This window comes from Jaculus jaculus, chromosome 1 (genome assembly GCF_020740685.1).
Source record: "Jaculus jaculus isolate mJacJac1 chromosome 1, mJacJac1.mat.Y.cur, whole genome shotgun sequence".
In the NCBI taxonomy this organism is placed as follows: Eukaryota; Metazoa; Chordata; class Mammalia; order Rodentia; family Dipodidae; genus Jaculus; species Jaculus jaculus.
Window position 1 is genome coordinate 296,140,374 of NC_059102.1, and position 14,441 is coordinate 296,154,814.

A 14,441-nucleotide genomic window follows, 5' to 3' on the forward strand; every position below is an offset into this window, starting at 1 on the left:
GGAACTGCATGTAATGGTTTGTTCCTCCATTGGCTCATGTGTCTAAATACTTAAACCCCACCTGGTAGTGCTATTTTGGAAAGGTTGTGGAACTTTTAGGAGGTAGAGCTTTGCTGGAGGAACTGTGTCCCTAGGGACGAGCCTTACAGTTTCGTAGTCCAGCCTTGCTTACTGTTCTCTCTGCTTTCCTGTGCCACACTATGACACGGGCCTCTGGCTCCTGCTCCTTCCTTGCTTTCCCTGCCACATTGGCTCTCCTCTGCAAGCTGAGTTAAGTCCTTTTCCTTCCATAAGCTGCTCCTGGTCAGGAATTTTTGTCCCAGCCATGGTCAAGTAACTTAAGTAACTGATACAAGCAGCCACCCACCAGCCTCATCCCCAGTCCTCAGACTCACCCGCCTTGTCTATCCAGGCACGGTAGCCATTCAGTTCCCGTTCAATCTGCTGCTGACGTCGCAGTTTCATGAACGCTCTTCGGTTCTCCACTCTCTCTCTCTCTTTGGCAAATTCCCTGTGGACAAACAAGGGCAAGATTCGGTGAGTTTGCGCAGTGCCATGGCAAAGAGAAAGGGTGAAACAGGAGTGTTTGAGTGGACACTTCTGTTCACTCCACACCCGCTTCCCCTTGTCCTAGGCTTCAAGATGATCTCTCTTAAGTGCTCTACTGAATGGGACTTCATTTAACCTCAGGCAGGAGCCCTACCCAGGCTGGATGCACGATACACGCCAGCAAGAACCAACACCCTCTGCCTGTTTTGAAAAGGACTTTATCAGCTGGGTGACAAACTGTGTTTCAAAATGTCACAATCCATGTCTTCAGTTATAAAGGAAGCCGATAACCTTCTCAAAAGCATAGCTCTTCGGTATGCTTTTAAAAATATTATTTATTTATTTATTTGTGATGAGAAAGAGACACAGAGAGAGATTATAAGCACAGCAGAGCTCTTTGCTGCTGCAAATGAACTACATGTATGCACCACTTTGTGCATCTGCCTTTATTTGACTGCTGGGGAACAAAACCTGGGCAGGCAGGCTGTGCAAGCAAACGATTTTAACTGATGAACAATCTCCTCAGCCCTTATGTATCTTTTTGATAACAATAGTGACTTAGATATATTCACCAGCCATCATGTGCCAGTGCTCTATGAAGGTTTCCATGCACTAACTTAGCTCATCTTTATCTTACTACCAACATTTCCATCTAATAGATGGGGCCAGTAAGGCTTAGAGAATGAAATAACCTGCTGTGATGGGAGCTGTAGTAATCAGGATGCTAGCTGCTAGGCTTCCACTGCTGTCCAGGATCTCAGAGTAATGTCTTAGGGATGCCACTACAGGTCAGTGATAGTGATGACATGAAGGAACCAAGAGCAATTGATGGTTAGTGTCTGTTCAAAAGATAGGAATGGACACCTGGCTCTAGAAGAATGACAGGAGGATGATGGATGAGACAGAGGGAGATAAGTGAGAGGGAAAGCCCAGGTGGTGATCAGGAAGAAGGCATATTCCAGTGACAATTATAGAGGGGGGTAAAAAAATCATCCTGTGCTGTAAAAACAACAAACAGAAACCCACTAAATATCCACAAGGAGAGAGAGAGAGCTTGGGGGAGAGGATGAGAAGTGAGGGTTTCCTGGTCACATCCAGTGTGTGACTGGGAGGGGCTATTAAGAACTAACCATTTACTAGTGAGCGTCTCTTGTGACGGCCTGTCAATGTCTTCCTCATCATCACCCTCCAGGCCAGCAGCCTCCTTTCTACTGCTGTGACTCTTGCTATGGCTCAGGTGCTCCTACTGCCTTGAAACCTGTTCTATGGACTCAGGGTGACCCCCACAAAGAAAGAGGTACATACAGAGCATAAGGGAGTCCCATGCCCACTGTGGGTTCTCCTCATGTTCAGCATCATCAATATCTCCAGTACTCTATTATGCAGCTCAGAAAACTGAATCTGAAGTGAATCAAGTGACCCTCTGAAAGGGAAAGTGTCCAAGACCAGACACAGGGAGGAACCATAACTCTCAGGTCTTGATCCCACCTCCTTTCTCTTCTGTGCACTTCTCCTGCCAGCCTTTCCCGTCACCTGCTGAATGACCCACAAACACTAAACATGGTCTTCAGTGTTCTGCATTCTGATGCCAACTTTCCTCTTCCAACTTTCCCACCTCCCCTCTCCACATCTCGCCTGCCTGCTGCCCACCATGGCACATTTCTCAAAATGAGGTATGGACTTTCAAGTCTAGTTCAAACCACTTCTCTGCTTTGGATCCTTCTTATCTGCCTGAGTCTGCCATAACCCAGCCTCAGCATGAGGAAGAAATGCCACCTCTTCTCCCCTGGCCCAGTTTTCTGTTTCCTCAGAGCTTCTCTTGTGGTTAACCTTTGCTGGGATCATTGTACATTGACAGTGTCTCTCCCAGAGTAGCTTTTTCGTTTTATTTTTTTTTCCCAGACAAAAATCTCATATGGCCTAGGCTGGCCTCCAATTCACTATGTAGCTGAAGGTAGCGTTGAACTTTTGATCCTCTTGCTGCAGTTTTTCATATATTAGGATTGCAAGTATGTAGCCATGAGGCCTGATGAGTTGTGTGAAATATTCTACATCTTACTCAGTTTTATATCATCCTATATTAGAATAAGCCTAACACATAGAATATGTCCAACAGATGACAACATCCAGGTTGGAGCTGGGGAGATGGTTTAGTGGGTAAAGTGCTTACTGTACAAGCATGCAGGCCTGGGTTTAGGTCTCAGAACCCACTCAAAATCTGGAAGTGATAGTGCATGCCTGTAATCTCAACACTGGGGAGGCAGACACAGGAGGACCCCCATGGGTTCAGAGAGAGAAATCCTGACTCAAAAATAAGCAGGGGAATGATTGAGGAAACACCCAACATCGACCTCTCGACACACAAACACACACAAACACACACACACACACACACACACACATACACACACACACACACACATAAACACGCCCTCTGTACACACACACTCTGGCCTTCACATATACATGCACATATACCCACACCCTTCCCCAATACACACATGCACACATAGATGTTTCTGCTTGCACATCATACATATACATACACAAAAGGTTTAAAAACATGAGTGCAGAGATGGGGTTCTCTTTCATTGTAGCCATTGGGAACCAGGGCAGAGAGGTCATTAGGTTTACTGTGTCAATCTCAGGTGGATTGCCGGAAGGCTCAGCCTGCAATTCCCAGCCTAGTCTCCCTACAGATTAGGCAGTTTCTTGTCTTTCTGGTTTCTCCAGCTGGCTTCTTTGCTCTCTTTGGATAGTTAAGCCTCCTTTCCTCCCATCTCACCCCCTACCCACCTGACCTCCTAGCTGAGATCTTTAGAAGAAGGAACAGGCCAAAGATTCATGGAGCACTCTCCTAGGCTGCCGTGGCTCAGGAAGGAAGAAAGGCATCATAAGGCTTATAAAGTGGTCTGTTCTTCTTTGTCTTGCTTTCTCTTGGAAGTAGGAAGTCTGGCATCTGTGTCTTTCCTCTCTCTTTTCCCATTCCCTTGCTGTCCTAATTGTACCAAAAGTCTACCTCCCTGGCTACTTTGCAGATTCTGTGAAGCTAACAGAGCCTGCACAGCATCACATAAACAGGACCTAAGGACTTTCCCCCAGTGCCTGCCATGACAGTAGATTTCATAGAGCATAAAAAAAAAAACAGTTGGGCTGGAGAGATGGCTCAGCGGTTAAGGTGCATGCCTGCAAAGCCTAAGGACCCAGGTTCAATTCTCCAGGACCCACATAAGCCAGATGCACAAAGTGGTGCATATGTCTGGAGTTAGTTTGCAGTAGCTGGAGGTCCTGGCACCCCCATTCTCTCTCTTTTGCTCTCTCTCTTCTGTCTTTCTCTCCATCTCTCTCTATCTCTAATAAATAAATAAATTAGTTAATTTTTTAAAATAAAAATAAAATAGTTGATGTTAATAAAATACATTTAAAGTATTTTTAATTTTAAAATAACTTTTGTGTAAGTTATTTCATTTATATACTTTTTAAATTTTGACTTATTTATTTGCAAGCAGAGAGAAAGAGAAGAGAGACAAAGAGAGAATGGGCACACCAGGGCCTCTAGCTACTGCAAACGAACTCCAGATGCATGTGCTCCTTGGGCATCTGGCTTATGTAGGTCCTGGATAATTGAACCTGGATCCTTTGGCTTCGCAGGCAAATGCCATCTCTCCAGCCACCTTATTTCATTTATATTTGTAAAGGAAAAAACACAAACAAACCCTAGGAGATGCAGAAAAATCACTTGTTCAAGATCACCAAGAGAAAAAGTTTGAATTTAAACTAATACCTTCTAAATTCCAGGTTAAGTGTGGTTTCCACAGTGTCTCAGTTCTCTTCCCCTACTATTAGAAGACAATGTTTAAAAATCTACAAAATGGATTTTGTTTCAGTTCAAGGTTGAGAAAAAATAAGAACATAAAAATGGAGCTTTTTGAAAGGAGTTTTTCATTGAGAAAGCAGCATAAAAACCCACAGCTCTATGTTGAGTTAGTAAAAACCCTCAAAATGAATTCTTAGCATTAGTCAAGCCAGTGATATACTGCTTGACTTTGTATCCATATCATAGTCAACATGTATTAACGTGCATAATGTTTCCTAGAAGGAATGTGCCAAATAACGATATCTACTACATGTCAAAAGAAAGTAACTCTTCTATCCTTAGATGTTACACATGCCCTGGGCTCTGCATAGTTAGTTCCATGGCCAGGCTTGGGAAAGGCGAGCTAGACTTTTACTGGTTCTCTCCCTGAGGATCTAAGTGCTGTCTCCTCTTCAGGGGAACCCTGGGGATTCATATGCTGCTGCTGCAAAGATAGAACTTACCATCTTGACTTTACTTGGACACCAGTGACCACTGCCAAATTCCCTGCTGAACTTGGGAATCTCTAAGAGTGCTCCTCTAAACAGCTCCATGTATCCAGTTCCTCTGGATAAAGCATCCAAAATTTAAAAGGAGAACTGTGACTTATAGGCCTGGCACTGATCTGCAGTTTAGATTAAGAGGGTGTATAATTAACTCCAGACTGTGTTTCTACATCCATGAACATAGTAACAGAGCTCAAGATGGGTTGCATCTAATCTTCTGAATTCCACACAAAAAAGACAAAAATAAATCACCATTTATAAAAATAGATGATGTGGCAGAAATGCTACCAGGTCTATTCTCAGAGCAAGGCATCCAGGAATCCTCAGCTGCTGATAAATAGGGTGGTCACCTCTGTGTTTTCATGAGTTTGAGCTGACATCATCAGAAGGCATATCAAAAACATGTTTCCTAAGAAGAAGCAGAAACTAATCTGCTTTAGGAATGCTGATCACATCCCTGTAAGAGACAGGACAGTGACAAAAATACAAATTGTACCTCATTTTATACACTGTTCCCATCCTACCTCTGCTACACATGACTTTAAACTTCTCTCCCTTCCCATGTATAGCTTACATCCTCCTAAAGACACATATTTCACATGCATGAAAGAAGGGAAGAAAGAAAGAAAAAGAGACAGAGAAGGAAGAAGGATGGAAAGAGGGAAGAAAAAGAAAGAGAAAGAAATAAAGAGAGAGGGCTGGAGGGATGGCTTAATGGTTAAGGCATTTGTCTGCAAAGCCAAAGAACCCAGGTTCGATTCTATTTCCCAGGACCCACATTAGCCAGATGCACAAAGGGGCACATGCATCTGGAAATCGTTTGCAGTGGCTGGAAGCCCTGGTGCACCCATTCATTCTCTCTCTCTCTCTCTCTCCCTCTCTCTCTCTCTCCCTTCTTTCTCTGTCAAATAAATATAATTTTTAAAAAAGAAATAAAGAAAGGAAGGAAGGAGGCAAGCAAGAAAGGAAGGAAGAAAGAAGGAGGTAGGGAGGAAAAGAAGAAGAGATAGAGAGGAGAGAGAGAAAGGTGATTCAAAGTCAGGCCTGACTGACCCTCAATTCTGGACCCTGAACATTCATGCTAAATTCAGGTTTCTAAGTTTCAGTTGTGGAGTTTCAGAAGGCTGACTTTCTTGCACTGTATGGTTAAGTATGATTTTCTTGTTTCATTATAGTCATTGAATATACATTTGTGACTGCTTTTGTTTGCCAGCGGTCTTCATGATAGTCATAAATTGTAAAAATCAACTTTTGTACACAGCCAGTTCTATATTCTTTGCAATAAGACAAAGTAGCAGAATTAACATGGATAATCTCTGACAAGGTAGAATGCCTCAGACATTTACTACATGTGCCTAGAGGGATGAGAGGTGAGAAGATACAGTCCTCTTTCAAATCATGTTTAGATTAATATTAAAACTGATTTCTGTGTGAAGTTATAAATCTATAAATGAGCTATTGACACGGATAATTCCCAAAGTGGCTAGTCTGTTAATAAAGTGACTGCTGTTAGCCCATAGAAAAGAAGGGGCTTTGGTCAACCATGTTTCTAGAATTTATAATAGTACTGCTAACTCTGAGGGATCTGAAACAAGGTTCACTAAAACCTTGCTCCAGCTCGTGCTATGTTACCTCCATATCCTTGAGCCCTGGGACAGGCATCTCTGGACGTATCTAGTGAGAAAAATGTTCTGGAAGGTGTACTATAGAAGAAATTCTCTGGGGGAAGACTGTGGGTTCCCGGTTTATCCCCTAGCTGCAGAGCCCTCTTTCTGACTCAGTGCACAGGGAGCTTTGTTTACTGGTGCTGAGGCTCTTGCCGCTGTCATGGCAACTGGAGGAAAGACAAAGCCAGGATGGGCTGGCCTGTGTGACTCAAAGATCTATTTACCCACACTTCTGTACACACTTGCATGCTTCAACACACACACACACACACACACACACACCACACACTGGCATAGATGCACATGCTCACACCAGCACCCCAAAGCATATGTAGACAAGACATTGCCAAGGCATACAAATGGCCACATGGTCACATTCCTATTAATCTTCAGAACCCGTATTTTCAGATGGATTTGCTATTCACAAGGGAATATTGTCAATATTCATATAAGATCCCTGCTTCGGAGAGGAGGAATTTGGGTTAGAAAAACATCTTCAGCCTTAAGTGTTATGAAATGAACACAGAAATCAGGGAAGTTGATTGTTAATGTGTGTTGGAAAATGTGCTGGGGGGTCGGGGCCGTGTTATATCTTCAACATTCTTATGACCTCAGGGAACCTTTCCTCCCATTTGTCAGGGGAGCAAACACAGCCTCAGAGAAGGTAAACACCTTCCTGAAGGTCACCCAGTTCAGCAGCTTTATAATTATTTATGTCTTAGCTCTTGACTTGTTCTAGAAAGGATTTAAAGAGGCTTAGGTTGTCAATAAATAAAGGCCAAAAAAAAAAAAAAAAAAAAAAGAAAGAAAGAAAAAAACCCAGACTTCTAAATCCCATCCAGTGTTGACTCTCACAAGCAGGTTGAGTGTCCAGGTGGGTGAGGGATGCAAATGCTCAGACATTACATTATATGGTGTCACCCTTACTTAGAAGTAGCCACTTTAGAAGGGCTCCTCCTAAGAGCAGAAATCCTCCCTTAAACTGATTGAGGCAAATAAATGGTATAATATGAGGCATAATATCTAACCTTCTGCCCTTATACTGTATATATCTACAGCAATAAAAGACCATGAATCTCTCATGTTGTGTCAAATAATTTGGCCAAAGCAAAGCAAAAGGAACTAATACAATGACTATCAGCAACAAGTACAAGTGCAAAATACGTGTCCCTATACAATTTACACTACCGTGCAAGAGAAAGCTACTAAAGAAGATCAGTAGGGTCTCTTCAGCATGACATATACTGAGATGTGCTCAACGGGAAGTTAAAATATATATTTAATATGGAGCAAAGGGCAGAATCCGGGGATCAGCAAAGGCTGAAATGAGAATACCTGAGAAATGGCAAGGAGAATACCCAGGAAGGGTGAGTCTGGGGAGAGGTGAGGTAGCAGCTAGGACAAGTGTTTGAAGCAGGAATATTCCAGAGAACTTGAACAAAAAATAGGAATCAATACAGCTAGATGAGACTCTGTAAGTGGAAGATGAATGAGATGAGGTGAGAATGGGTGATAAGCCAGCTACAGGTAGAGGATTAGAGCCCTCTTGAAGAGCAGACTTGTACTTGACCCCTAAGGGTTTTTAGTGACCTCACAAGAAGGATGGAGTTAAGTGAACTGAGATAGAAAAGGAACTGGGCAGAGCAGGTTTTGGAGTAGAGGAAGGTTGGGAATTCAGATTTATATGTATGCTAGTTAGATATACTAACACATTCACAGTAAAGATCAGTAGACCCAATGACCCTGACTCTATTATCCATACAAAATGGACTAGCTGCTGCAAAGATTATCTGCTGTGAATGATACAGAGGCAGCCTCGATTCTCTACAACTTTTCCTTCTCTCCTGCTGGCATGTACTAGAGAGATATTAACAATTTTCAGCAAAACAAAATAAGGAAATTATTGTTGCTATTGCTGCAAATAAAATTCAAAACAAAACAAACTCCACAAATATTCTTGAATGCTGCACTATTTGTTCCACCAATTTCACTGTTCCCTTCCATTAGCTGGATGATCAAGGAATAGCATGTACTATGAGCATGGACAAGTGACAGCTTTCACATGGTTGTCCTTAAAACCTTTTAGAGGACTGGGATATAGCTCAGTGGCATAACGCTTGCCTAGCATGCATGAGAGCTTGGTTCACTCCCAAGCATTGCACAAACAAAACTGAACAAAACAATCTTCTAAGAAGGGTGCCTAAGGAGCCCCGGAAGGGTTAAGGAACACTGAACGACAAAGCAGGATTCAGATCTCCCAGCTCTGTTTAATTACCTACCAGCCTGTGCCACCTCAGTTTGGCACACAGACGCTATCAAGGCATGAACTCAAAGGCACACATGTCGCTTCCTCTCTCTGTGTGTACGCACATAATAGCGTATGTTTCAGTCACAATATTTCAGTGGGTTCAAAGCCCTGTGGTGCAGGAAGAATGAGCCATGGGGAAGCAAGAGAATTTTGTATTCTTCTGTCTCCCCCACTCACACCCCCCACAGCACTCTAATTACAGTATGAAAGAGGCATCTTGACAGAGAACAAATGGCTGTGTTCTTTTAAGAGACACATTTCGCACTCCTCTGAGAAGGCATAGCAAGCAGCTCCCTCCCCAAAAGTGGTGGAGGTGCCTGAGGAGCCCTTGTGGCTGTGTTCAAAGGAGTAACAGAGTTTATTGCCATTATACACTTACCATTGCATGGAGATTTTATATATATATATCCTTTATTAAAAGCTTGGTATTTCCCAGAGTCCTTTGCTCAACATCTCCCGATAATTTAAAGATTTCTCTCAGGAAGGTCAAATATTAAATGTTCATCAAAAATTCCTCCCTGTGTAAAAAAAGCCCTTGGTTGTGCTTTGAGGTAGCCATGTAGAATGCAAGTAAAGGTTCAAAGCTGATAAGAAAGTAAGTAGCTTGAAAGAGGAGGAGAAAGTTTATATACATGTGATGAGTTAATGAATGCACTGGATCGTGAGCTCACCTCACAAGACCTTCCTCCCGCACCCTTGTAAACAATAGGTTGGAAATAGGGTGGGATGTAAAGAGCCTTTATCCATATGTCCATCCATCCATTCATGTGTGCAGGATGTATTAAAAACCCCCTCAAACTTTCATTTATCAGACAGGAGATCAAATCACACAGCCAGCAAGAGAAGCTGCTGCGCATCAACCATGCTCCCCCTTTGGGCACACCCATTTCCTCACCGATGACCTATTGTGCCATCACTTGCATGAAAAAAGGGGCTGTGTACCACGATCTTGCTCCTGGTTACATCCGTAGTCCTGGCACAGTCTGGCTGCTTCATCATTGTTGATCAGGGAACAAAAGGCCACATATTCCATAGGCAACTTCCAGACACAAAGAATTTTCAGACTTTGGGACAAGAGAGGATGGAGCCAGTAAGGAGGGCACATGTGCCTTGTGCTTTGGTCTCTCCAAACTACTAAAATTAGTTCATATTCCAGGTCTCTTTAAAAGACGTTTGTGTCTGAAGTACACAGAATCAGTAGTGATGTGGTACATAGTGGTTCTTTTGACTTAAACTTCTTCTACCAGAATCTTCACCTCTTAGGCTTTTATGACACCTCTAACATTTTCTTCTGTCTCTTTGGCTCCTCCCCTAAAAAAATTTGATGCACCAGGGCAGGTGTTCTTTTAAGAGACATTTTTGTTCTCCAGGTACATTATGGGGTCCGCATTATGTCTATGCTAAAACCAAATGCTTATTCCCAGCCCCAAGTCAGCACTGTGCTCCCAGCCCACCCATGTCACCGCCTACTTGACATGAGCTACTCAGATACCAAATGGATACATAAAAATTAATGTGGCCAATATGTACTTTATTTCTTCCCCCAGTTTTTCTTACTTTACTGTCTCATACCTCAAGCTGTCCCCACTTTGCTTATTCCACTCCCAATACAATCCATGAGAAAGTCCTGTCAATGTTAACACCTTCTCGCTAACACCATTGCTATTACCTTAGCCTAAGGCACCTTCCTCTCCTTTCTGGCTTCTTACCTTTAGTAGCTTCCAATAACTGCCCTAAAGAAATACCTGTTTCTACCCTTGTCTCAACCTCCTACTTCCATACCTCACAGAGGAAAAGCAGGAAGTAATTTCTTAACATAAAACAAACCCTGGAGCCTCACTAGACTCTTCCCTAGCTTCCCACTCTTAAAACCCAAACTCTTTACTGTGGTCTGTAAGATATTTCATGGTCAAATCCTTGTCTCTCTCTCTTTGATTTCAGGGGTCCTTTCCTGACCACAAAATCAAAAGTAATTATCTCTCCACCAGTAAGACTCTAGTCCATCAAGCTGTTTTATTTCAACAAGAACATTTGCACTAAAAGCTCCTTGGTTTAATCACTTGGCTTTCCATCTTTCCTCAAGAATGCAAGTTACACAAGAGAAGAGTCACTTGCCCTGTTCACCATCATGTCCTCAGTATCCAGAATAATCCCTGGTACTGAATGAATGAATAAGTCAGCAATACTCAGAATTATGTATTATTTTTTCCTGGAGGTTGCCCTAATCAGTATGATTTAGATCATATCTACAAGTAATGTGATCAATCACACACACAACCTCCAGTAATAAATTCTCAAGCGACCCAATCTGAAAACAAGTGCTATATCTTTTCTTTGGTATTTAACATGAACTTTTCAAACCATTCCAGAGCCATCACACACCAGCATGGCAGGAAATTGTTTACTCTGCCTAAGTATTTGTTTGCTGCCACTGAGACTTGGTCTCTCCGAAGGCTCACAAAAGTTACATCATTCTTCACTTAGAAGTCCTTTTTTTTTACAAAACTGAATATATTTAATAAGCCACCAACTTCTTCAGCTTGTTTTACAGTTGAACCTAAACTCCTCGCTGATATGCAATTAATTATCTTCTCATTGAAAATGTCACTGTTTATAGGGACAAGTGCTAGAAAAGCAGGTACAGGCAAAGAAATTTTCCTCCTTACCAGCTGACTGTGGTAGATATGAGTGCTTAAGATCTGTCTAGTTGCATGCTCATTGTTATGAAATGCTCATCAAAAGTGAACACCGCACCAACAAACATACAACCAGGTAACAACATGTTAAGAGAGATAATTAAACCCAAGGTATAGTAAAAAAGAAAGTCTTTGTGTTTGAATTCAAAACATCAGTCTTTGAATCAGACCAGAGGCAAGTTACTTAACTCTCTAATTTCTAAGTGGCATTGATCAAAATGCCACCCTCAGCAAGCTGTTATGGAAACAGGCTCACATTAGCAATGGCACTGAACATCCCAGCATGATAAATTGCCAATAGATGGGAACAGAATCTGAGGTTCCAAGGGAGCTGGTTCTTTTAACATGCAAAGTACTGTGGATGGATGGCTCCAGTGTCCTATCGCCTTGGGATAATAAATCACACATTTGGATCAAAGATAATATAAATCCACATTAAGAAAGAATCAGAGAGGAGGAAAGAACACCTTCAGAAAAGAGTCATTGTTTCTGAACACTTGTGAACTATTCTCAGTTATAACTATTTGCTACCTTCAGAAGAAACTATGTTCATCCAGGGATTTGGGGGTAAGGGGTTTCATCAAAGTAGACTCTAGTTTAGAACCACCAAGAACATACTTGGGAGAGAGGTAACAGTTTAGACCATAACCCCACTCCAGTAGAAATGAAATATTGCCAAAGTTCTTAACAAAATTCACTCATGTCTTTATGACCAGCAGTAGATCTACTCCTCACAGAGCAATAGGAATCAGGCTCCATGGGCCAACACCCTTCTATTTCCAGACCATGATAAAATAAATTCAGAAACAGAAAACAGTCCATAGCAATCTGACATCTTATGTTTATTGAATATATGAATAAGCTCTAGGAGCTCTGTTTATATTTCTTTATATTTTTATTGCATTTTTTCTTATTACCCATTTTGGAACTAGTACATTTCCCCAAAAGCATCAACATATACTTGACTAGAGATTTCAAGTAGCAGTTCTTCACCACAATAGTCATACAAGCTTTTTCTAGAACAAAACCATTTCTTTGAGGCTAGAAAGTATGGCACAGAGATGAGCATACTAATTCCATCTATTTTTTGTCTTGGCATGTCAGATACTCTGATAACTGTTTTCTAAGTACCTAAGTGGTGTCTCATTTAATTTTCACAAGTCACAGAGTACATCATATGATACCATTACTCGAAAAGAGGCTAGGGATGGAGGATGCAACCCAGTGACAGAGCACTTCCCTCGCCTGTCTGAAGCTCTAGTTCTATCCCCAGGACCACACAAAAATATAAAATGAGAACACCAAAGCATGTTTGAAAACATTTTCAAAGTCAGTCATACATCACACATTCAGGCAGTCACCAAACCTTGCTCTTGTGACCCCAATAGGTTGAGGACATGTAGAAGTGAGGAGGCTGATACCACCTGATACCCTTGGGATTATGTGAGTAGCATTTTACTACAAGTTTTCAATATTTCATTCTCTTCTTTCTGTATATTGCTCTCTGTTGATTTTTTTATACACTTTTTCATCTTTTTTTCTGTATTCTGCCTCTTGTACCCCAAGATGTAATCAGCTGATGGGATTTGATGTCTAAGCCTCATCCTGTTACGAGAAGTTGAGGTGTGAAGCCGTGAGAAAGCATGTAATTTAACGGTATCTTGTATAGGAAGGAGGAAGCTTTCATTGCCCTTGTATTATAAAATTACAGTTAATAGAAATGGATTCCCATTAAAAGCACTAATTTTCAATACTATAAAGCCATATTCTTTTGCAAGTAAACATGTTCTACTGATGAACATTCATTTCAGATATACTGCATATAAATAAGTTACATTATAATGAATTCTAAGTTTAAATTAGGATAGTGCTTCATTCTTATCTGAAAATACATAATATCTGGAAATATTAGTGGATACATGTAGCTAAATCTGAAGGTATGAAAATGTACATGTAGCTACTTACATACACCTGTACATAGCCAGATACCTACCTATACCTAAAGATATTCCTTTACTAATTTCATAGATTTACTAAGTCCTTTCCAATAGGTTTATTTAATCCTTTGCAATAATGCCTCCTCCCTGGGAAACTAGTAAGTGTAGTCTTTATTTCTGAAGGACCAATTATACATTGTTTAGTTACAGAAACCTGTTTAACTGTAAAATAAGGTAGTTGCAAAGATATCAAAACTGTATTTTCAACACATGCTACTCAAGATATTTATATTTTTCAAAGAATCTGAAAAGTCAAAGAATTGACTTTTACTAGTGACAGAGTGATTCACTGGTGGACCACCCCCCCAAAAAAAGCTTCACACAAAGCACCCAGAACTGCTATATTATAACTAGTATACCAACTAATTTATTCTTAAGCTTATAGGAAAGTGATACCAAACTCCAAAGTTTCAAACGAAAAGCAGATATACTTCATGTAAATATTTCCTCCTATTTTATCAGTATTCATTTCCTCAAAGGTATCTTTTTTTAAATATTTTAATTTTTATTAACATTTTCCATGATTATAAAATATATCCCATGGTAATTCCCTCCCTCCCCAAGCCCACACTTTCCCATTTGAAATTCCATTCTCCATCATATTACTTCCCCATTACAATCATTGTAATTACATATATACAATATCAACCTATTAAGTTATCTTTTGATAAAAAGGATTTTTTATTTTGACAAAGTTCAAATTGTATCTTGTTATGGTTTCATTATTCTTGCTTTTTGCTTTGTGTCCAAAATCATTTTTCTACTCTGTGTTGTTAAAATTTTTCTCAAATTAATTCTAAGCAAGAGAGAGATAAGGTTCTAGATTTCTTTTTTTATATGAACAAAATGTATTATAAAGATG

The 14,441-nt window shown here is 40.9% G+C and overlaps 1 protein-coding gene across 7 annotated transcripts in view; it reads right to left on the bottom strand.

Annotated features, from left to right (window-relative positions):
* The window catches only part of Cacna1e (calcium voltage-gated channel subunit alpha1 E), a 393,282-nt gene that overhangs the window by 95,411 nt on the left and 283,430 nt on the right, over window positions 1-14,441 (bottom strand). For all 7 annotated transcript variants that reach the window (XM_045145813.1, XM_004658733.2, XM_004658731.2 and 4 more), the window contains exon 9: window positions 396-511. In XM_045145813.1, coding sequence (XP_045001748.1) covers window positions 396-511 — 116 coding nt within the window. The remainder of the gene's footprint in view (window positions 1-395; window positions 512-14,441) is intronic.